At 40.4% G+C, this 24,125-nt stretch overlaps 1 protein-coding gene across 3 annotated transcripts in view; it reads right to left on the reverse strand.

Moving 5' to 3' along the window:
• Positions 1-24,125, reverse strand: part of LOC129093422 (glucosidase 2 subunit beta-like) — a 103,880-nt gene that overhangs the window by 51,728 nt on the left and 28,027 nt on the right. For all 3 annotated transcript variants that reach the window (XM_054601437.1, XM_054601436.1, XM_054601438.1), the window contains 2 exons: positions 16,836-16,922; positions 5,644-5,707 (listed from right to left, as the gene is read on the reverse strand). In XM_054601437.1, coding sequence (XP_054457412.1) covers positions 5,644-5,707; positions 16,836-16,922 — 151 coding nt within the window. The remainder of the gene's footprint in view (positions 1-5,643; positions 5,708-16,835; positions 16,923-24,125) is intronic.

Raw genomic sequence — 24,125 nt, forward strand, 5'->3', positions numbered from 1 at the left:
TAAAGTCTTTGTTGTGCCAGCAAGCACAGGAGGTCAAAGCAAAGTCATTTTTCTCTGTTGAGTTGGAAATTAACTCCTGCCTCCAAGCAATTCAACCTAGTAAGAACCCTGCTATGCTGCTGACCTCTCAGGCAATGTGTGTGTGGCAAAAATAGCATGGTGGAGGGTGTATGACTGCAGCAGATTAGCATCACATTGTTGATATGACATACATTCACAGGAAAAATGAGAATATCTTCCAGCCATGTTAGTTGCCGTATGAAGATGGGAAAGGAGAGGAACCCAGGTTATTCACAGGACAAATGGGTGCAATAACTCGAAAATATTGCATATGTAGGAAATCGACGGGAATAAATGAGTAAATGTGGTTCTCAGTTTCATAAGCAATAAGGATCCCTGTCTGTTTACAACTCAAAGTGCTGCTTCTAAAGATTGAGAACGATATTACAATAAAACCTTGACAGCATTTTCTGGTAAAAATCAGTTAATAAATACAAATAAAGTTTGTCTGCAGTTTCCAGGCATTTCAATATTTCATTAAACTAAGTCTCTGCTCCAAAAATGCTTTCACAAATCCCAAAAATCATAATACCCAGAGGGACTGCCCACTCTCTATTTTCCAAACTCCCTACAGAAGAGAAACAAAACATTCTGCTCATCATAGATTAAAGCCTCTGAGGAGCTGACGAGGGTCTCTGTTCACCATTTGATTAGACCTCTCAAGGGATTTTTGTACAGGTGTAACAATTGCAATAATCCTGACAATGTCATTGTGATAAAAAAAAAGTAAAGATGAGGCCAATGAGGGGCTAATAAAGTAAGAATATGAAGCTATGCCTCCCATAATGTTTGCTGTGCATGATTTGGAGCTGTACCGAGAATAGGGCTATGAATAAAAATGTGTTTAATATCTCAATTTAAAGCTATAATCTTCAAACTATAACATTTGGAAAGCGAATATAAATCTAGCTCCATTTTATTTGGCTCAAATAATCAAGATCAAGTCCAAAACCTGCCGGTCATCTGGCTGTGGTGAATACTTTAAACAGCTGCGACATATCAAAACCAACCTCCATAAAGCCAAAACAAGAAACAGGTTTTTTGTTTTTTTTATTTCTTACCACTTTATTTCTGCCATTATTGTTGTTGCTATGGTTCCCTGTGCTTGAGAACTACAACCTAGCTCATGACAATGGCCACTGCAAAGGCAATGGGTCTAAAAAAACACTAAATTGCCCATTTGCAGCAATTTGATATAATATGCACATGGTCACACAAATCCAGATTGTTTTTGGCATGATATAAACGGTTTATTATTTTTCTATTGATGTGCCAGGTTTCAACGGTCGATGTTAATGCTCAAAGCGAGAATAGCTAGGAAGAAAAAGTTGAAAGAATGTAATTAAAGTGTTCTGACATCAAAAAAGTTGCATATTGTAGCTTAAAGAAATGACCAAGTTGTGGGTGCTTTTGTCTGCTCATGCACACAGCGGCTCGCAAGCCAGAAGAGATCAATTTTCTGAGCTCCGCTCTCTTTTGTGTGGCCTCAGAGATTCTGTTAGAAAGGATAATTGTTGTCTTCCATACACTTGAGCTAGCTGTAGGGACTCACCTGGAAAAAGTACATGCAATGCCGTGCAGAGAAATCAATACACCAGCGCTAATTGGGCTCTCAGCAGAGAGCCAGGAAATGGCTACAACTCGTACCCTTTTTCTACAACCCAACGGAGAGCGAAAATGAAATGTGACGTGCAAGACTGCAACTCTGAGTAACCAATGAAAAGAGGGTTCAGATCAAATTCAAGTCAGTCCAACCAATATTCAACAATGGATGGTTGCATACCGTATATTATATTTCATTCACAGTGCATAGCTTTCTTTTATTCTTTTATCTACAAATTCTATTTTGTTTCAGTATGTTGTATATCAGCCATGCAGAGTCAGAGAAAACCTTTACTCTCTCACTTTAGGCATTTAGCATAGTAATACAGTAACCTATCCACTCGTGCTGATAACCGCTTCAACGGCACGGATTCATACAAAGCAGTCAAAAAGATCTTTAGATTATCCTGAAGCCCTTTATAGCACGGTACAACACCTTGTTTGGTTTTCTGCACACCAAGTAAGACAAGTATCCACAGGTTAATGTAACGTCAGTGTCTTACAAAACAATGACCAAAAGTGAATCCCAAATAGCATAACAAAGAATATATTCAATAAATACAGTACAGTGGTAGGTATAGATGGGGATGACTGAGAAGATGATAATGCAAATAGAGCACGACTACAGCAAAGGTAACATGATAAATAAGTACACTGTTGAAAGTCTAGAAGGAAAGGACATGTACTCATTCCATTTCTTGTGGACATAAGGCAGAACTAAGTCTTGCTATTAGTGCTTTCACAAGTACAGGTAACATGATCTGTAACACTTGTGAAGGTGTTCCTTGGCATCATTTGTACTATTGGTTCTTTAAATGGTAAAACACCCCATAACCATATAATATTTTAGATCTTTCTTTGTGGGATATAAACCAGTTCCTCTACAAACCCTGTTTTCAATTAAAAAAGGAAGCCAGAGTTTCCAAATGATAGATAAACACAAGTAGCTCCACAAGTTCCCCTTAGTACAATTTAATAAACAATTAAAGAGGTACTACACACTTCAATGTGTTTTTTTGAGCTGTAAACTAAAGTATATGGCTGTACTGTTATGAAACGCAACAATGGTGGTGTTCATATTGACATTTCTTTCTTTCTGTATAAAAATCTGTATTTCATGAGTTCAAAATGGCCTTAACACACCATCTACTGTTTTAAATCAGCCATGAGCCTTGCACACCAATGTTGACATAGAGTCGACCATGTCATGAAATGTACCTAAAATTAGAACGTTAATGCCTGCTAAGACACTCCTTATTATTGGTTTGCCGAGCCCTTTTCATTCAAACTGTCAGAGTACTTTTGTACTTATGTTATGAACCTAAAGTCCCCATATAATAGCTTTGTAAGCGTTGTACTCCATTTACATACGATAAGACATGTATTGCATATAACCTTTCACTCTTTACATCAGCAATCCAGCTCCACCAAAATACATTTTAAAGGATTTTGAAGCCGTGAAACAACCAAGAAATTGTCCGACACCCTTCATTTTCTGATTCTAAGGAACAACCAGAGATTTAGTTGCTGGTGACTGGCTTACTGCGTGCACTGAATGTTGGCGTCTATGATTGGGATTGTCTCTCCCTCTCTCACTATCTCTCTCTCTCTCTCTCTCTCTCTCTTTCAGACTCTGAATCAGCAGGTCCCTTCGGTAAACAAGGCAGAGTGATTGTTGGATTTGCATATTCCTGAATAAATCATATTGCATTTATGCGATAAGCAGCGCTCCACTGTTTGGTAGCTTTTCCTCCTTCTTTTCTTCCTCCTCTCTTCTTTCTACAACATTCACGCATGCTGCCACGAATTAACCCTGATCATGAGGGACCACGCGAGTGAGAAAGTGCTGCTCAAAATTCATGTTTTTCGGTGGTAGGGAAAACCATGCCATCAGGGCCCTGGTGGGCCCCCCCGCCCCGACTGACAACTATGTGGACGGTTAATCAGGCCTGATAATGATGCATGGCCATCTCTGCCACCGAGGACAAGCATGGCAGCCATGCTCAATGGTGGGAAGGGGGAGTAGAAAGCTTAGGAGGAGAGGAGGTGGAGATTAAAGAGACTGAAGCTACAGAGAATCAAGAGAGTTAGAGAGATGAAGGTGGAGAGGAGAAATAGGAAGATAAGTGGTGGAGGAGGAGAGGAGAAGAGAGGAGGAGGACTCCCAAAGATGAGTCTATGAAGGAATGCAAAAGGAGTCTGCTCCAGTGTATGAGGGGATCTAATGTGGGTGAAAAATTGCTATTTTGCATTTGCATGTGTGTACATGTGCGCAGCGAGGCAGGCATATGGACATGTGTGCATATTCACATCAGTGTGTCTAATGGGGCTGGGGGATGTGGATCTTAATATGAACACATCTACAGACTGCAGCCCCTGTTTAATTACAGCACGGGCACGCTAAGGACGCGACCAGGAGAAAGAAATTCCTCCATTAAAGCCGCATGTAGGCCTGAGCCCATCTCCCCCATCAGTTCAGCTGATGACTGCTTTTTTTTTTTTTTTTTTTTTTTTTTTCTTCTCCCCCCCCTTATTCCCCTAACTTCCTTAGGAGAATTGGGATGGTGGTATTTTAGCTGTGAAAAGGAAACCATTGGACGGCAGGGGCATGAATATTCCAAATGACTAATGTTGCACATGCTTATTTTTGACATATCTGGCTTCCGCGGGGAAATAAAACACTTCTAATGCAGGGGGACCATCTGTTATCTGTTGCTGGTGTTTCAGAGCAGGCGGGCTCCGTGTGCACACACTGGCTCGCGCACACAAACACACACACAGGCATACAGATACACATATATGCACGCAGGCAGACAGATCGACACATTCTCACACAGCGGGAGGCGTACGTAGAAAGCGGGACACACGCGCACACACGTGTACTAACACAATCCGTTGGGAGCATGCACAACAGACAGGCTCTAAACTCCTATACAAATTGAACACTGTTTTTTTTTTTAATTCAGTGTGTTTGTCAAATGTGCTCTAAATCTCGAGCTGTAGGGTGACAGGGAATGCACACGCTTTTTAACGCTCGCCATAAATATCTGGGCCTGTCTCCTCGCAGCAGCTGGAGCGGGATAATATGCTTGTGGTGTGAAGGGGGAATAAACGAGCTGCATCACCTTGAAAACAAAAACATGAGACACACAAACAGCCTGCTACATCAGACACACATCTACACTAAGTGCATTCTCACTTACATTGGTTTGCAACTATGGCCAAAGGAATATAGAGCGCTCTCATGCATGGGTAATCTGTTTGTTATTCTCAGACAATAACCGAGCTTCGAGGTACGCCAGAGTACTTCCATTCACCAACAGAATATTTTGAAAATGTTTGATAGCTACATTTGCTCTAGAATTCTCTTTGTGTTCCTGTGCAATAAAGATTCCACGCGATATCAAATGTCCCAAAAATGGATGTATAGTAATCATGAATCAATTGCAGCAATGGTTTGTAATATACTTATTTATCAAGTGATTAATAATCAGTTAAAGCCTGACTACTTAGGATTTGTCCATTTCTGGATTTGGCGCCCCCCAGTGGTGGTCTTAAAAACTGCAATCACCACCGATCTCATTAGTTTCTGAATGATGCTATAATCACAAACTTTACACTTGGAGGCTGTAAAATAGTGCCCATCATAACATATCTTCCAAATTATACAACGTATTCAATTATTCCGACTATGAAAGAAAAGAAAGGTTTTCTGGATTTGTTCAGTAGGTCTACATCACAAACGATTCACACAACCACTTGTGAATCAAATTGTCATTGTTTTTCTATAAATCAGCATCAGGCAAAATAACCACACAAACCTGTGAGCTCTTGTGTTTAAGGGCACAAGCAAACATTTGGGCTGTATCAAAATCTGTGACACAATGAAAAGATTCATCTAATGGAGCATACAACATACAGTGGGGGTCACAAGAGCAGTGAGGGGTTAAGGGGACAGTGAGAGAGGGTTTAATAACTTACCTCTGTCAGCTGCCTTTAAGTGAGGATCTTCACCCACGCCTGGTGCACCATGTGTGTCTCTGATCTACAAGCAGGTAATGGAAGCAGAGAGAGAAAACAAGGTCAAAGATCTATACACTTGTAAGACCTTGGGTATCACCTGCATTAATGTATAAAGCGACAATAACAACGTGTGTGTCTGTGTCTGGTTGTGTGTGTCTGTGGAAAGGGAGTGATTTTTAAAAGCTCATTTCAGCTCAAGTCCATGACTCCAATATGCACCCCCCCCAAGCAGACATTGAAGACACTGTGCGCTTGATGTTGCAAAATACAAGGTTCCTTTTTTGTGCTCTAGGAGGCTCCCAGGAGCCTCAGACAGACAGTCTGATGATGAAAGACAACATGCCTGGATGCTAGCGTTCTGTTTTAGGTCACAGGGGGAAAACAGGCAGAGCCAAAACAATTTTAGGTCTTTAATTTTTTTTTTTTTTTTTTTTTTTGAGGCACCACATTCATTTAGAAAGATCCAAGTCACATTGCAGATCCTCACCTTGTGGAAGGTTTTAGGGAGATAATCGCTAAATCCTTGCAAGAGTAAATATTGTTGATCGCTAAGCTGTGGCTGTAAAATATTGATATACCGTATATCAAAATATTGACATGTATCACTAGCTGGGAATCCACCTGAGGTAAGAAAAATGTGTGCTTTTTACAGATGTGCTATATTCTGTTGTTGACGCTTGTAGGCATTATGAAATCTAAAAGAAAAAGAAAAAATATTGTGAAAAGCATCTTTCCAGAGTGTTCATGATGCTGGGGAGGAGTAAACTGACAAGAATCCCACATATGGGGCAGAGGGAAATATGGGTCTGATTTGTTGACTTGTCGCACGCAACATGCTGTCATTTTTTTCCTTCACTGGAAACCAGACTGTAAACTCAACTGTGCAAGTGAGAGGCGTCGCCAAATGCAATGTGACTCACCACCTCTGGAGGAGAACAAAAACCCGCTTAAGATCACTGTGACATCGCATGCTGTATTTGAGGTTCAGAATATTTTGACAGATTGAATACAAATGTGAAAATTGCCATGCCAAAAAAAGAAAAAGAAAAAAAAAACCTTAAGAAAACATGTCGCAGAGTAAGAAAAATCTTTTGAAATAATAATCCACCATTGTCATTCCCATGAAGCTTTGTCAGCTCAGGTTCGACATCTGGAAGGGAATTTCTTTTTATCCTAAAATCTGTTATGTATTGTTTTTCGGTTATTTTTTTCTCATTTAATAAATGCAAAACAGAAAATGAGTACAAAAAGATAAGTTATTTTACCATATTTTAAGATTTCTTGCTATCCATTCGTCCGCCGCTCTATAATCTCTTTTCCTTATCAAGTAAACATTGCACAGCATTAAGAGTATTACAAAATATACTTGTCCATCACGAATGACATGGCTCAAAAGTTCAAAAAGGTAACAAAAACCACCTGCGAGCCCCTCTAAAGCCCACTAATGAAGGTGTTGCATCTAATATGTTTAACTGTAGTGTAAAAACAACACAAAGTGGTATTAACGGAGGTTATGTACTATTTATTCGCCCAACAGTGTGACCACCAAAAGTCTTATCGTGCAGGTGTGTTCGATATATTCATAAGAAGTTAACACCAGTCGAACTTCTGTCAGTCCGAGTAAAACATGCTAGACTAACTTCTGCTCCAAATAGATTAATCAAATTACAAATGAATGCACAATAAACAAAAATAAAGTTTGCAAAAAAAACATATAGCCTCCTACTACTCTAACACGGTGATCGCACCACCAAAGGTCATCTCTTGTCTACGCAAAATAGACGAGGCTGGAAACTCTGTGCTATGATAAGTATTTGCAGGGCTAGTTGGTGACCTGCTATAGCTAGCCAGCTAACCGCTAGTATTTGTACCATCGCCCAACTGTCTGCAAACCACGGCTGCTAAACAGTGGCTTCATTTTACCTCCTTAACCGGATCTTGGGAGGCTGTGGCGTAGTGGAGAGCAAGGTAGTTCTCCAATCAGAAGGTCGGTGGTTCGATACCCGGCTTCGGCAGTCGATGTGTCCCTGGGCAAGACACTTAACCCCAAGTTGCTCCCGAAGGCTTGCCATCGGTGTGGACTGGATGTTGCATGAATGTTAGTTAGAGTCTGATGGTGGCACCTTGCATGGTAGCCTGTCATCAGTGTGTGAATGGGTGAATGATATGTAATATACTACTGACTGTAAGTCGCTTTGGATAAAAGCGTCTGCTAAATGACTGTAATGTAATGTAATGTAATCTTCTCAATGTGGTTTCTCTAAGACATTTCCTGGAAAGTCATATTGGAACCAGGCCTTTATACATGCTTGCTTGCATATGAACTACTTTTACAGTATGAATTTGGAATTACTCAAATATCCACCGCTTCTAGACATGGATAAAAAACCAACAACATATGTAGAAAGGGAAGAATTTAAGAATATAACCAGGTATGTTGGTGTTCCAATTTTTTTTATGTTAAATGCAACAAAAAAAAAAATGTAGTGCTCACCAAGCCACAGTAGCCTCAACAAGATGATTCTCCTGCACCTATTGTTGGACTGTGAGGCAGAAATAATGGTGGCCTCACTTCAAGCTCAGTCCTCTCATTCTACCTATCTTTGTCATGTCCACATCATTCTCCAGCTCTTGTTTGTGTCTGAGGAGGAGGCACCGGCAGAGTAAAGCCTTCAAGCGGCTGCATACGCTGCTCCAAGAAAATCAGCCGGCACACGGAAAAAAAAAAAAAAAAAAAAAAAAAAAAGGCTCTTGAAAACTGTCTGCCTTTGAAGGATCTTTATTCTCCGTTCCCCAGCTGCAGGAGATGCGTGTAACGACTTAGACATACAATGGGCGCACCGCGGGTATTTGTCCACCGAGAGCCAGGCCCAGTAAATGAAAAGAGGGGCACACATGCCCAGGAAGCGCCTAATTAATTGACAAGTAGATATTTCTGAGTTTATAATCATCAAACAGACTTCATTTTGTTCCCCCACCACCATCAGTGCCAACCCATCTTCCCGGGCGACTTACTTAAGAGACTTATCTTATAAATACAGGCCTAATCAAAATAAATGACTAAAAGCTCTAAGGGAGTTGAAGGCTATACACATTTACATCAGAGGAACTGATGCAATTTAAATACCCACATGTGCATCGACTTAAGTTTTTGAAATCACAGAGAATCCTAAGTTATGTAATACTTTCGGTGGGTTTTATTTGTGTGTTGTTGCTCAGTTTGCCAGACCTATATTCATGGCAGCCAAGTAGGAGAGACACGGCCTCCTTCTACGTGTGTGCTACGTTCAATTCCCTCAGCAGCATGCTCAGTTGGTGATCGTGTCATTTTTTACAGAATATTTTCAATATTTTATGTGTCGCATGCTTTTTGTCTCTTTGAAAGCACTCAACATGTGTGTTCTCTGCATTTGTGTATCTGTGTGCTCTACATGACGTTCCACATCCTTCCTGCTCCACATTCCTCCCCCAGTTTTGCCCTTTTCTTAAAAAAATGTAGCAGTGGCTGATTTTAACAGCCAGTTTTTCTTAGAGACTCTGTTATAGCCGGTCAGTGATGTCTAGCTCGGGTGAAATGTGAAGATGTATGGAACGCCGAGTTTCTCATCAGCCAAAGCTGTGATGGATATGCTACTGCTACAGAGCCCAATGCAACAGATTGCGCAGACTGTGAAGCAATATCTCTCCGGTTGGTTTAAACAGAAGCTGCTACAGCAATTAATCACTCAGGTTTCAGCTGTACTAAAGTCAGATTCAAGGTTTCAAGGTGCAGAGGCAAAGGGTTTAATAGTAAATGTGAGAGCTGCACAATGTTTGCAGAGTCTCCTCTGCCTCGTGACACAGTTGCTAATTCAAACTGAACCTGACTGTGACATTTGTGGAAGCCTCTGCAGAGTTTAACGTTTGGACAGGAGCACAAAGTGGAGGGTCGATGTGGACCTTTTGCAGAGCTCCACACCAACACCAACACGTTTTTTTTTTATATATCATGTCAGTGAGACTGGTTGTTGATCTGTGCCTGTCAAAGAAACCTCTTATGATCACTCCAAAAAAGGACTCATGAGCATTTTCGATTTTGCCAACTGAACTAGGTATCCAACTTACTTGGTTAAGGTTAGAGAAAGACCACATTCAAAAACATCTAAATTGACTGTAGGACTGCGAATGCACAACATGGTCCCAGGGTGGGTCTGATGCTTATTGCCAAATCATCCACCTCCACCTTTTCTATAATGTCCGGTCATACCATGAAGAGGCAGAGCAAAACTCCCTTTTTACATCTTGGCAAAATATGTAGGTGCTGGAAGCTCAGTGACGTGAGATTACTTGTGGGTCATGTAATACAGTTAATATGATAGCTTCCTCAATGCTAGTCTCTCTGATATCTCTGTTGGTCAACATTTGCCTCTCAAACTTCATCAAAGTTGAACTCTTCATGAAAATCACACCACAAATCTACTTCAGCTCAACAAGCGATACACGGATCAAAGCATTATCCTGATATAAACAGATGTTGGTCGTTATCAGAAAACGAAATTTGCTTAACGCGACGCTACATTTAGCGGGTCTTCATTGTAAGACTATTTTTTTCAAAACTGTAACCGTACTTTTGCCTTTGCTACTGATAAGTGATTTTTCCCCATTATTCATTGGACTACAGGAGGTCCCCTGTGGCAGTTTGCCAGAAAGTGTGCGGAAGAGCCTGGTGCTCAAAACGTAAGCCAGCAAATGAAAATCCTCTCAACGGAAGCTACTTTGTTTAGAGATCCATCTGTATTAATTTAGGTTGAACAACCTCCAATGCTGACACCATGAACATATTGTAAATTAATGCTAAAAGTGGTTTGTTTGGGTAAAAGGAATAAGGCCAATAAAAAAAGCATCACATTAAAGACCAATATTTAAAAGGTCACACTTTTTGGTTTGTCAGTGATGGTAAATAAAGTTTCAGAGCACTAAGTAATAACCAGGTAATCTCCACTATTCACTACATTTTCCACCATATTAAATGGCATACTTAAATATAATAGCTGAATCGTGCAGTATTTTAGCGGTTTAATGGCAAGAGCATTCCTTTACCAAAAACAAAAATTTAAAGCAAAAAAAGATGACTGCTCTGCATACTGAACAGTAGAACAAAAATGTGCACTTTTTGTGGGGAAAAAAGGTACTGAAAAATACAAGAACAAGTAATAACGGGGATGGAAATAATTAGGAGCCAGCTGACTAGGTAGGAAGAACTTTAGTTGTCAAAGCGCACTATTTTAATGATTTAGCCACTACATAAATGGCTTTTCAATATTTCCTTCCTTGGTGTTAATTGTTCGTATATTTTGGAGTGCCAGGATTGCCTTCCTGTTCAACTGACGTCTGTGTTCTATTCCGTTTAAGTTGGCCATGTTTGAGGATCTGATGCTGGCAGCATTTAAGAGTAGATCAAGGCACCGCAGACAGTGTGCGGTGGTGTGAGTGTGCCTGTGTGTGCGTGTGTGTGTGTGTGTGTGTGTGTGTGTGTGTGTGTGTGTGTGTGTGTGTGTGTGTGTGTGTCTGTGAGACGGCGTGTGTGTGCTCTGCGAGAGGTAAAATAATGACAGGCGAGGACGGATGGCTGGTGACGCGGTGACGAGAAGAGCGCCACATATTTTGGGCCTCAGGCTGGGCAGCTGTGAGAAACCCTCTTCTCTCTTATCCCCTCTTCCCTCTCTCTCCCCCCCCCCACTACACTCCCCCACCACCCCCCTCTGTGGCACTGTTTAAACAGAGGACAAAGACACCCTGAGTGGTTTTTCTTTTTTTTCCCCGATCCCATACACGGCTGCTGGCACTTTCCTCTTCTGTATCTTTAGATCCCAGCGAGAGGAGTGAGTCATGGAGGTTTTTAACAAGTGAATCTTTTGATTAATTTTAATGGCACTTCCTAACAAAATCGTCTTCCTCTCGGAGAATATCTTCCTGTCTGCCATTAAATGCTATCATGTTTTCCTTTCACATATGAGTTGCGATTATGTTTGATACTGAAAAAACATTACAGTGTAATTGCACCTTTTACTGTTCGACCATATTTAGACTTTAAACAGGAGTCAAAAGGCTACCTGTGATGTAAGCTGAATTTTTCTGTAGCCTGTATTTTTGTGTGTGTTTTTGTGTGTCTAAGTGAGAGAGAATAGTATGATGCTGGTTGTTTAAGCAGCATATTTGACTTTGAAAACTACTGTCAGCGGTAAATTCATGGACATATGGCAGATTTATGTGTGACTAAGTTTGATGAAAACACACAATTTTATCTAAATGAGGGACACACATGCACAAACAAATAGCATCGCTGGCACCCTCTGCTGCATCCTGGGACACCAGTTCACACAAGAGTGAGGGCCAATTAAAGTTCCTTAATCTCGGAAAAAAAATAACTGCATTTCTCTGTATGTACGCATGCGCATTGGATGTCTCTCGACGGAGAGGGGAAAAAACGGCAGCTTGCGTGTCGCCATCACACTTTCAGGTCATGCCAGTTGGCTTCTGCAACGCGTGACAGTGGTGAGATCCACACAGAGCAGGAACAAGAAAGTAAAAGAGCAGAAGGGGAGAACATGGCAGCCGAGGACTACCACTCCTACATCAAACGAATATTGTCACAACAGAGCAACCGCCCCTGTTAACTGTGACACCGTTCAGCTGCTCGTCACACGGAGCGAGGAAAGGCAGGATCCGACTTCAAGTCAAGCAAGCACAGTGTTTATTAAATAAGAGAGCAGGGGGAGAAAGGAGAGAGCGACGATGCAGCGGCAGCAAAGTGAGCATGCTGTAGTGTTGTCAAAGCTTCGTAAGTAGCATGAAAAGGCTGCATTTTCTCATCCCTCCATGAAATTGAATGTTGGGGAGGGAAATGAAGTGTGCCTTCAAATAACAGTAGAGGCAATCATTGAGGCTAGCACTTGAGAAATACGATATTAAGAGGTTGCCGCTGGAGTTTGAGTAGCACTGAAAGAAACGGCAAAAGTGGTTATTTAGTTGTATTATTTTATGGTTGATGCAGCATATTTCTATAATGTGCAGCTGAGTGAAGGGGTAGGATGAGGTCAGCATTGAAGGTAAAGGTAGACAGAGTCATTTTCTATCATAATTAAGGGAGTGACTTTAGAGGTTGCTTGGAAAAAAAGTATTTTGCTGAGGCAACACTCATAAATCAGTAATACACTCGATGAAGTTCCTGTATGGTCTTAAAAGCATATAATCAAATCATTAAGTGCTATAATTGTTGCAGTCTGTGCAAAAACAGATTTGTACCCATATGTTGGCATTTTGCAAAAAGTATCAGATGGATCGGCAGAAGTTCTGTAGTCATACTGAAATTTAAAAGAAACGGCTAAATAATCAGCAGCCAGACTGTCGCCCCGAAAGAGCTGTTGTCTTTCACAGAAGGAAAACAGGAGAGAGAGAAAAGGAGTAGGCGTGTCGGGAAGACAGGCCGAGAAATAAAAGGCTGTCTCCTCGCGGGCCTGTCGGTCGTCATCGCGTGCCACTCTCCCCGCTCGACACGGTGAAACTGAGGCAATGTACCCCATGAAATATTCACCAAAGTTGTCTTTGCTAAAAAAGGCAAGGAGAGGAAGGGGGAGGGAAAAATGTGCTGGGATAGATGGAGAGTCCCCCAAATGCTCTTGATGTCAGATTTGTTTAGGCCTCTTTTGAAGGTGGTGGTGGGGGGGAGCCAACAGCGAGACCAGCAGGGGTCCATTAACAGCACATCAGTCTCCACAGCAAAAGCCCCCAATCCCCCAAAACTACTCTGCTAATTCGACTGTACTCCGAAGCATGCTTTTGCTAGTACTGCTGGTTCTTGCTTTTCCAAAAGGATTTTTAGGTGTAAAGACAATCATTTATATTAATTGTTGATGCTTGAGGTGAATATAGCACATGGCCACCACCCTTGCAGCTACCATAGTGCTGGTATTGGGGGTTAATTACAGACAGTGAATGGATTGCTTTTTTTATTACAATTCTAACCAATGATATCTATTTGGAAATACCAGTTTATAACTTTGAACACTAAGGTTCAAGTGCGATCATTTGCAATCTTTTAGTTCTGATAAAAACAGATGTGTTCTTTCATAATTTAAAACCTCAAATGCAAAGAATGGAAAACATAAAGGCACAAGATATTTGCAAGGTTCTGGTAGTCCGCAGCAAATAACTCTAAGGCCAGCAGTAATTTGGCAACCCTTTGACGAGTCAAGGGGGGGGGGTGCAAGTTAATGTCATATAAAATGAAATAAATAACTCAATAATTAGCTCCTAATTAGGCTGCATGAGAGATGAACTGACTCATTAACAATGTTTGCTTTGGAAACAGAGAGCACTGTCATGACCGTTGCATTTGTGACGGCCTCTGTTGCTGGGACGAAATGTGGTATGAAAGTGTGGAATGAAAAAGAAAAAAAGCGCCATTAGCAACCGCAGCTACTGCGCAAAAGGCGTCAGTAATTAGAGCCGGCCCTTTGTATCTGTGTGAAAAGTTCAAAATCTGAAACTAGTCTTAAAGTAGCACATGCTATAATACACCCTTTTCAGGATCCGTTTTATGATCCAGGCATCTCGAGACAATCAAAGAATGGTGTCATATAGAAGTGAACCCAACATATGGCTGAAACGTAACGGATGCCACAGAGATGCTTGATCAGGCAGCGAAGAGCACCGAGCTCAAACGCTTACAAGTGTTTCACGACTCCTTGGGAATGTAAGTGTCATACTGATGTTTAAATGCCATACAGCGGCTGACACGTCTCATGCAGTAAGAGAGGCGAAGCTTAAGATTGCTTGATACAAAGGTTTTCATTTCTCAACCCTTTTCCCGAGCTGCTTTGTGGTTGGTTTGAATAAGAGGATGAATAAATGACCAGCGGAATAAAGATGCACAAAACAAAAAACAGTAAGCATTGCAGTATTACAATAAAGAAAATTCAGATTCCTGATCATAGCTTGTACTGCATCAAACCTTCATACTGTATCTGTAAGAACTATACTGATTACATTTACAGATATAATGAAAGTTCCCCTCCAACAACCAAGCTTTTCAGCACCTTTCACCACCTACTTGCTCTGTGTCCATGGCCATGAATTCATAAAAATAATAAACTGTACAGGACAGATACTCTGACTGAACAAAAAGGGTCGTAGAGATACAAAGACGTCAAACACCTTGAGGTTCACAGAAAATGAACATCTACCTCAAGGGTCATGTTTGGACACCTCCGTTAACGGAGACTTTCAATGCCTATTTGCTGGAAATGTGCCTGAATAATAGGTAAAGGTAAGGATCGGGTTGACTGAAAAGGAAACTCAAGGCTTTTTGGAAGAAACATTTTCATGTAAATTTATTTCATAGTTATTGCTGATTGGTTTTTAAATAGTTTTCTTTGTATTATTATTGAACTGAGAGCAGACCATTCTAAAGATTTATAAAGCAGCAATGCAGAATTTTGGATGAAATGCCTGGGTTGTTGTTTTTTTCAAGACCTCTTGGCTAGGTCAGAAAAGAGAGCGTTAAAGAAATCAACTTTGCTAGCAATAAAAGCCTCTACCTGTGACAGAAAATGTATTGAATATGGATGAATTCTAAAATGTTAAAAAAAAAAGATGTATTTTAAAAGTGGCAGATAATGTGGGCATCAAATCAAACCAGCCAACAATAATAATACCAATCCATTTCATGTGGATGTATTTCAGTGTTTTTTTTTCATTAAAAGACGGGGGACAGGAGTTTGTCTTATAATTCACATTCTATGATGGAGCAACACTAAGATAAGCCAGGCGGACGGTGCAATCTAATCTGAACCCCAATGTTTTTTTGTCTATGGAAATGACTAGCTTCTTATCGGCAGAGTGGGTTATTTGAGCAGATCCTCACTGTGGCTTAGCGAAGGGACTCAATCACTGCTGCCCAGCGATAGGCCTCACTTTCGTACTCTGCCTGTCTCATCTTTTTATCTGGAAGAGCGGAAATGAAAGGATGGTATCTCGCACGCTCCGCGTCCTCAGTTCAGGAGATGGAGAGAGGCACGGACATTTTCTTTTCGGCCTTAGCTCTTAGATGAAAACATGCGGTTTATAAACCTGTGCTCAGAATGAAATATGCCGGCAGCTTAGGGACTCTAAATTAGCACGGGCAAAAGGAAGGAAGGTATTATGAAGTTATTTGTGTTGAGGCTGTCAAGGTAGCATAGAACCAAGACATAAATCTAATCACACTGTGGTAACGAGTAGAAAATCACTGCTTTAAATCACAAGCGGCTATATTTATAACTCTGGAGTAAGCAAGCTGTTGCACATTTCGGTTAAAAGGAAAAAACAAAAAATCCTAATTTTGTGTTTATCGTGTAGGTTTTTCTCTCGTCTCTACATTGTTCCTCAAGGTTATTGCACAGTCAGTGAAGATACCAGTGCTTTATTTTTCTATGTAAATGTACAAAGCCCTTGTTAGGAAGCTGTTTTCAAACAGCGGGAGGAAAGGTTTTGGGTATGGATCAAAGCAAAATGACAGACAGGGAAAGGTTTGAGACTATTTGAATCTGTTAAAGGTGGATGGAAGAAGCGTTCAATTATAGAGAAGGGTTTGGTAAAACAGCACTTACATAGTCAATTAGGGCTAGTGTGGGTAATGTATGTAAGAACATGTTTTGATACATTAATGCCATTATTTTTACATCCCGAGAGGAGCAATCAATAGATTAAATATTCTAATAAATAAAATAGTAAAACACTGGTCAAAGACAATTGCACAGTAACTTTGGGGATCTTTGGCACGGAAATGTTCACTTTTTTACTAACTACAAGTGGTCTCGACAGCCCTTTGAAGGAATGGACATGGGCAAAAAAGAAAAAACTATTTTGGAATTATGAATCTGCAAAAACATGAACTATCTTTGCAAACGTTTTTCTAACGACACCCCTGCTTATTGGTGAAGAATTATGTTCCCACATTCTCAAGACCGCCAAGAAGCCGCTACCGAATGTCACCAAGGTTCCATCAACACCTATTTTATCAGGATGAGTCAGTTCATTTTGTGGTGCAACTGTGAACTAAAATATGGAGTAACCAAATAAAGGTGTGTTTGAAGAATGCAGTCAGCTTTTAGAAGAATGATGGAGCTCACCTTGACACTGTCTCCTTCTGTCAGGATGTCCCAGAGTGTGTGCTGAAACTTGGTAAGATCCATCTGATAGCCTCCTCCCAACAAAGCCTGGGGGGGGGTAAAAGGGTAAGAGTAATTCTTTAATCAAAGTATGATAAATACTGTAGCAGATGAAGACAAATAGCACCCAAAAAAAAAAGAAATCAATGTGCAAACACAGTATATAAATCAAACAGAGCCTTTGTATCCTTACAGGCACTCAACATGTAAGTCTTTTTCCTCCTCTTGTAAATTCTTTATACAACCTAATACACAACCTGCACCATAAGAGTACACATCTCCTCAAAAGCATGTATACTTTCTGACACGTCTTAAAATGCACATAAGCTCGCAATCTGGCATCTATATATATATATAAAAAGTGCATTATATTACTGATAAACTGCATATCATCCATCTCCCCATTCAGCTCACCTCCCAATAATCCCTGCTGCCATATCTGCTTATCTATTCAAGTCACTCTCTCATTAAATCAGTTTTTACAGCCAAACGGAAGAAGTTTACTGCTTATAGAAGTCAAGTACCATTAATCACAGGGTGGGTTGTACTTATACAGATATACTGCTTGTTTTAATTCACTGGAGGACAAACACATCGTTCTTCCCATCTGAATAAACCTCTAAAGGAAAAAAAAAAAAAAAAAGAAGAGAAATCTGACAAGCGAATTAATCTGCTGCCTTTTGCCAGCTGAAATGGAAGTCAGTGAGGCGATGCGTACCAGTAGACGCCCATCAGTCACAGAGACCTTGTGCAAGGCCTGTAAAAAGCCAAATGTGGTGCACATTGGGAGGTAAAGGATGGGGACGGAGGGGTGGAAGGTGGTGCAGCCTTCAGTGTTTATTCATCTGAAAAAGTGTCCCCTGGAAGCCATTTTGGCAGCGATGTATCACAGCAGGCAGTGACCTTTAAATACTATGCACAATTAAGCTAAGCTAATAAACACAACTGTGGATCTGGACGTTTGCACCGGGAGTGCTGTGAATCACATTGGACGTGTGCGGTGAAAAGTTATTTTGTGCTTAGGTCGTCTTTCCGAAGCCAAATTGAAATGGGTTTGTTGGAAACGCATACAGAATGTGCTGTGTGCAGGAGAGGGGGAATGAGCTGAATACCACCAAAGTTCACTATTTGTTATGCAGTGTTCAGTCTTTATCTTGAGCTCGACCTTTGTCAAACAATAAGAAAAAGTGTGGTTGGATAGTGAGATCCTGTACGGATATAATTAGTTGATAAAGCCATTAATCCAGGGGTGTCCAAACTACGGTCCATTTTTAATTGGCCCGCTACAAATTCTAAAAACATAATGGAATATGGCCCACACGTGAAACTTGCACTTAATGCTGCGTTCACACCAAAAGCGAAGCGAATACTTTGCGCGTCTAGTTTACATGTAAAGTCAATGCACAGACGCGAATAAATCCACAGATGATGTTATGAACTCAGACAAGACTGCGTTTAGTTTCCCAGGATATCTGGCAGAAATAGTATTTATTTATTGCATGGTTGATGGTGAAATAAATGGATTTGTTGACAGAGGTTTCCATGAAGATAAGCCCCGCCCCATCTCCTGCGCGTCTAGCGCGAAAGACGCCAATAAACACAAATGGATGACCTGGAATGGCAGAACCAAAATATACCTCACCTCTAGTGAGTGGCCCAGCCTTTCGTATATTTTTCTATATGTGGCCCTCAGTGAAAAAAGTTTGGACACCCCTGCATTAATCAATCGACAGATAATTCATCTGCAGCAAAAACAAAATGTCAAATATTTGTAAGGATATGCTGTTTTTTGTGTTTCAAATTGAAAATCTTTGACTGGAATTGTTATGTTTGAAGACATTACCTTGGGTTTCAGTAATTGTGAAAACAATAAATCTAAAAAACAATAGACTTGATTAATTGATCATAAAAATATCTGCCCTGTACTTGAGTTTGTTACTCTGCTCAATGAATTCAAGAATTTGTCAATCATCTTTTATAAAATCATCTCTGCCAACAGTTCACAAAGGGGAACTAATGTCATCCTTTTCCACTCCCAAGGTGTATAACTGAATGTTTTAATAAATATAAAAACACCACTAACTCTGGCTAACCACAACAGAAAAAGGTGTTGTTTGCAAACCAAAATGCTACAACTGCAGGTGGAGACAAGAAAATAAAGTGGAAAAAACCCTTCAGAATTGTCAGATCTTCACCCTGCAACAGAACTGTAACTTTAAGAGACGTTATATAAATGATGTCTTCTTGGTAAATTGCACATTAAGCATCTATCGCTTTTATGTAGCAGGCAGCACAGTTGGTCTTCAAACTGTATCTTAACTGCAATTTCTGAGAGATTTGACTCCTGTAATGTGAAAATTCACCAACCATTCCGACAAATAAGCTATACAGGTGATTTAGTCGAACTAATACGAGGGCTGATATAACAGGATGCGGAGATATTGCCTTACAGAGAGAGGGAGAAAAGAGCGGAAAGATCAAATAACATTGCTACATACTGAGTTTAGTTATTGGATAGATCCAGCGAGTCCCAGAAGCACAGTTCTACAAATACCACTTATATCTACCTGGCAAGATAATATTTGGTTTCTAGTTATGAAATGCCCCTTGCAAATGTGTGGAAACAGGACAAACAAAAAGATGAGACATCCATTATCATGAACCCACACAACTGAAAATATCACCACTTCCATGCAGTACTAAAGCACATTTGTTATCTGAATGTACACACATGCATAGGCAGAAAGACATATGGAATAAAGCTGCCAGCTACTTTTGTCAATTTGCCTCATATAAGCATCTTTGTCACTCGTTTTGGGCTTTTATCCTCAGTCAGGTACCCATCGATACAAATACAGCAGGAGAGCATGTTGTTCAGATAGGAAAGTTCTTTGTAGAGAGAAGGACAGAAACATCAACAAAAATAATAGAAGTCTGTGGCAGATTTCAAAAGGTAGCTAGAACAGTGGTCGTTTTAGCTAATACCGAAAGGTACGTACAATAACCCAAAGTACAAAGTCCAATTTGAAGCCCTAGTGGTTTCCATGGTAATTTCAGCTTGGGCCTTTCTGGGACAAGTGAGACTCAAATCTCAGTTTAATGTGGTTATTAGGGATTATTCAGGCAAACCTGAAGTGATTGCTCCACGCTGCTCTTTGTAATGAAGGTATTCTTCAACCCCAGCAGTGGAAAAACTATATATTTCAGCCTGTAAAGTACACCCTGAGTCATGTGAAAGATAAAGGAAAAAATGTCCCGCATTTGCAGCAAATATCAACAAGTTATCAATGAAACAACAACAGCAAATGATTCCATGGTAACTGAGGGAAGAAATAGCAAGCTAATTGCTGACAATTTATTAAAATGTAACTGGAACAAGTGAGCTTTTCACAAACTAAATGCGTGATTACAGTAATTGTGACTTAAGCATCAATTGATACATCCCTGAAGCTGATAAACCACATCATAATCTTGCAATGCACCCGCCTGATTAGGCCACCTGAGGCAAGGTAATTAGGTTACGCAAAATCAAACTTAATACTCTAAAGCTTTTTGGCTAACTTCACTTAGATCTGCAGGGGCATAATCTTAAAAGGGAAACACTGATGCAGTTCAGCTTTCAGCAGCTTATCCATAATTTTTTGGGCTTAATCAAACTACTGCTTGTATATATCTTAGTGTTCTCTATGATATTTGAAGTGAGTTAGACCAATATAACTTAAAATGGAGTCCTAAAGTCTACACTTTGCCTGAAAAAAAGTGTCTTTAAACTTTAAAGGCAAAAACTATCTTCATAAATTAGAATTATCTCTGTGGCATTTATTTACCGGTGATAACTTGTCATCATCAGCTCAAACTTAAATTAAACAGCACACCTACAGCATCCTTCTAGTAAAGCTCGATTTCAGCTTTTAATGATGTAAAAATCAGGTGTTGTTGAGATTACTTAACCATGCTAATGAACAGCGCTTCTTTTCTTAAGATGAAAGCGACAAGACAGGCAATTGGATCAATATATAGCATCACATCAGTCTATATTTTGCTCAGCATCCAGGCCCAGGGAACATTTCATAAAGGCCATAGGGTCGGCTTATCACGGAGCTAAATGCCAATGTAATTATTAGTGTCTGGAGATAGTGGAAAGGGAGGCACATCCTGCGGCAGTACACATATTTAATTAATAAATGTCACTCTGTAGAGGGAGTGAGGGGAGTGCGTGGGAAAAGGGAACGAAGCAGGAGGGGAGGGAGTCAGAGTGACAACAATACTGATCCTGACTAAAGTGCACAGACACACAACCATACCGGGTACACGTAGAAATGCACTCTATAGCCAACACAGGAGACTGAGATTAAACACGCACGAGAACATGAATATAATCAGGTTCTTAGTTTAACCACAACTACAGAAAAACAGGGAAGAAACCACGTTTTCACAACTGTGTCCTCTATTAATTATGTTATTTTCACACGTTGCAAAAATGGTTCTGGTTTTAGTTCAGGAAATGATGTATTTTACAGCGAAAGGGCAACATCTTTAAACGTGTTATTTACAATCCTTTACGTTTAAGGTAATGAACAGCCATCAGCACATTAAAATAAAGCACTAATGGTCATGTTGCTGATCCTGGAAACAAGGCTATGCGTATACAAGCTCCTATTAGAAACGATGAAAAACATGGATATTGTAATCAACAGAATACGTCTTGGGGACAGGGTTTCATTGAAGTATTATTCTTGGGAGATCAGGGAGGAAAATTTCCAATTATTGAATTCCGCCTGTCCCTGGGTGTCACCTTTGATGTGTGATTGACAGCTTTGTTAATTAGCTGGTTTAGACTTGAAAGAATGGCGGAAAAATAGTGGTCAGCTGTACATGGAATGTTACATGTGCAGTTTGACATTTGGCTGGACCATTCCCCATAAAAAGCAACGGATTCCGACTGACAATGGCAAAGAATATCTGCAAGTATGCAAAGCACATTTCAGCCAGGCAGTAAAAGCCAACTGGGTTTAGTAAACAAGAACTCATACAGGACTGTTCATTTATTTGACCACGCCAAGGATTTTTCCCTAAATATGCATCACACACTGACCCCATGTTTCGAAAAAAAAACTATGAAAATATAGTTGAACATTGTAAAATCTTTATGGATCGTCTAAATGGGAAACAAAGCCTTATGAATTTGAATCAAGATAATTAATTATGTGCTCTGCTAATACCAATTCTTGACCCACACTAAGCAGGCTAGTGTATTGTATTATTCCAGATGTAAGCTAATTTAAGTTAGTACCATTCTGCTTGTAGGCACCCAACAATCAAAGTGACTCACTATTGGGTTGGAATTCTGCTGATAAACAAACTTTTTTGTGTAACAGGCCAAAAAAAAAAAAAAAAAAAAAAAAAGACTGAAAAGATATTAAAAGTCGGCTTACAAAAGAAAATACCTCTTGTAGCATTTTGGCCTTTCCAGTCAGCAAACATTTCTGGTATTTAAACACCAGTGACGTCAAACTGTTCGACCCAAGTTTACTGAATTAAGATGCAGAGACAGGAGAGGTGCACACGCATGCCACTGCCGTTCAGTGACAGAAAGCCTGAATCCTGTCTTACTTCGGTGAAGGTCAAAGGGGTCAGGTGTGCCGTCTCTCTGCTTTTCCTGCTGTCAAGGAGTATGCACACAACAGGCAGCTTGTCACACAGGACGATAGTTTCCATGATGCCCCCATGCTACTTTCTCACTCCTTGCCCCCTCAATCACAACCCCCCTCCCTATCTTGGAGTGCTACTTGAGTCATGACTGCACCTGGGACCCTTCTTGCGTCGGTGCCATTTCTGTCATTGGATCAGCTGCTGACTCCAGCCCCATATCTGCTGTCTTTTGTTCTCTGCCCACGCATTAACTCTGAACTACCTGGAGAACAGAAAAAGAAGTTGAGGCAGCTAAGAAAAAAAAAAAAAAAAAAAAAAAATAGATCAAGCTCCTGGAAAGCTGCAGAATAAATAAAAAAAGATGTCTTTAAATGTTTCTTATGTAACAATTTCTATCCCTCTTACACATGTCTTCTGAAGGCGACACAGAAGTGGGTATCCTTATTTGGAAACAATAGCAGGCGTGCTTCTGAGGCAACTGTTAAGCTATTGCAAAGCAGATGCTTTTTTCTCGCGCCAATCAATTTAACACCTACACCTCCCCTCTCCTCCTTCATGCCGGCTTTGGCTCATCAGTTTTAAATGGCATAAGGCTTTTTTTGCATTGTTCTCTAGACTTACTCAGAGGACAAGCAACGTCTCTGCTGAAGTAACAGCCGATTCACGCCTTAATCACCTATAGGTTGGGTCAGCACAGACAAAAAGAATAAAGTCTGGCAAGGAAACAGTGGAAAAAAAAAAAAAAAAAAGACGCATTGTTCAAGTATGTGAAGACTCACTGGATTCTTATATGTTTGTAGAGGAAATTATATTTCAGAGAGTCTGTAAAAACAGGATGAAGATTTGAAGAAAAAAAAAATGTTTCCCCCTCTGAATCTTGCGCTAGACAGAATTGAAAGGGAAAAAAAAGCCATCTGTGTCTGACTCTTATCCCTGGCTTCTCCAGAGCCTGGATGAGCCTGAGCCAGCAAATGTCAGTCGGATAAAGACCAAGCCTGACAGACAGACACGGGAGTTTTGTCATTCTGTGTGTCATCCCTTTGCTAGCAAGCCCCAATCTTTGCCGGTCTCAAAAAGCCCCGAGTTGATGGGGGGGGGAGGAGGAAACATTCTCAGGGTGAACGTCAGGTTGTGTAACTAGCTGAAACGTTGAGGACGTGCACTATTCTGGTGCCCCTGCGGCCTTTGAGAGCTTTCATTTATGTCTTATGAGCTGCAGGGTGGGGTCACCATGGAAACACAAAACACATCAACAGCTTCAACACAAAAGGATATGAGGTTCCTCAACAACATGTTCTACCAGGAGCCAGTGGTCTGTCCGGGGTCAGAGGATATTAGAGGTGACTTAATATGTGAAATATGAAATACAGAACTCTGCTGTTCGTATGTAAATAAATGCAGTTCAGCAGGATGTGTGATGCTTTAGACTGAAACACTTAACAGGCAGGCGACTAAATAATACTAAAGTATTGTTTAGTTACAGTAGGATATTATTGTGGTTATCAGTCAAATCAAGGGTTATTGTTTAATAAAGTTATGTTGCTGAATTAAATTAATCGGAGCAAAATACATTTAAGTAAATAAGTTGCTCATATATTG

This window comes from Anoplopoma fimbria, chromosome 7 (assembly GCF_027596085.1).
Source record: "Anoplopoma fimbria isolate UVic2021 breed Golden Eagle Sablefish chromosome 7, Afim_UVic_2022, whole genome shotgun sequence".
In the NCBI taxonomy this organism is placed as follows: domain Eukaryota; kingdom Metazoa; phylum Chordata; class Actinopteri; order Perciformes; family Anoplopomatidae; genus Anoplopoma; species Anoplopoma fimbria.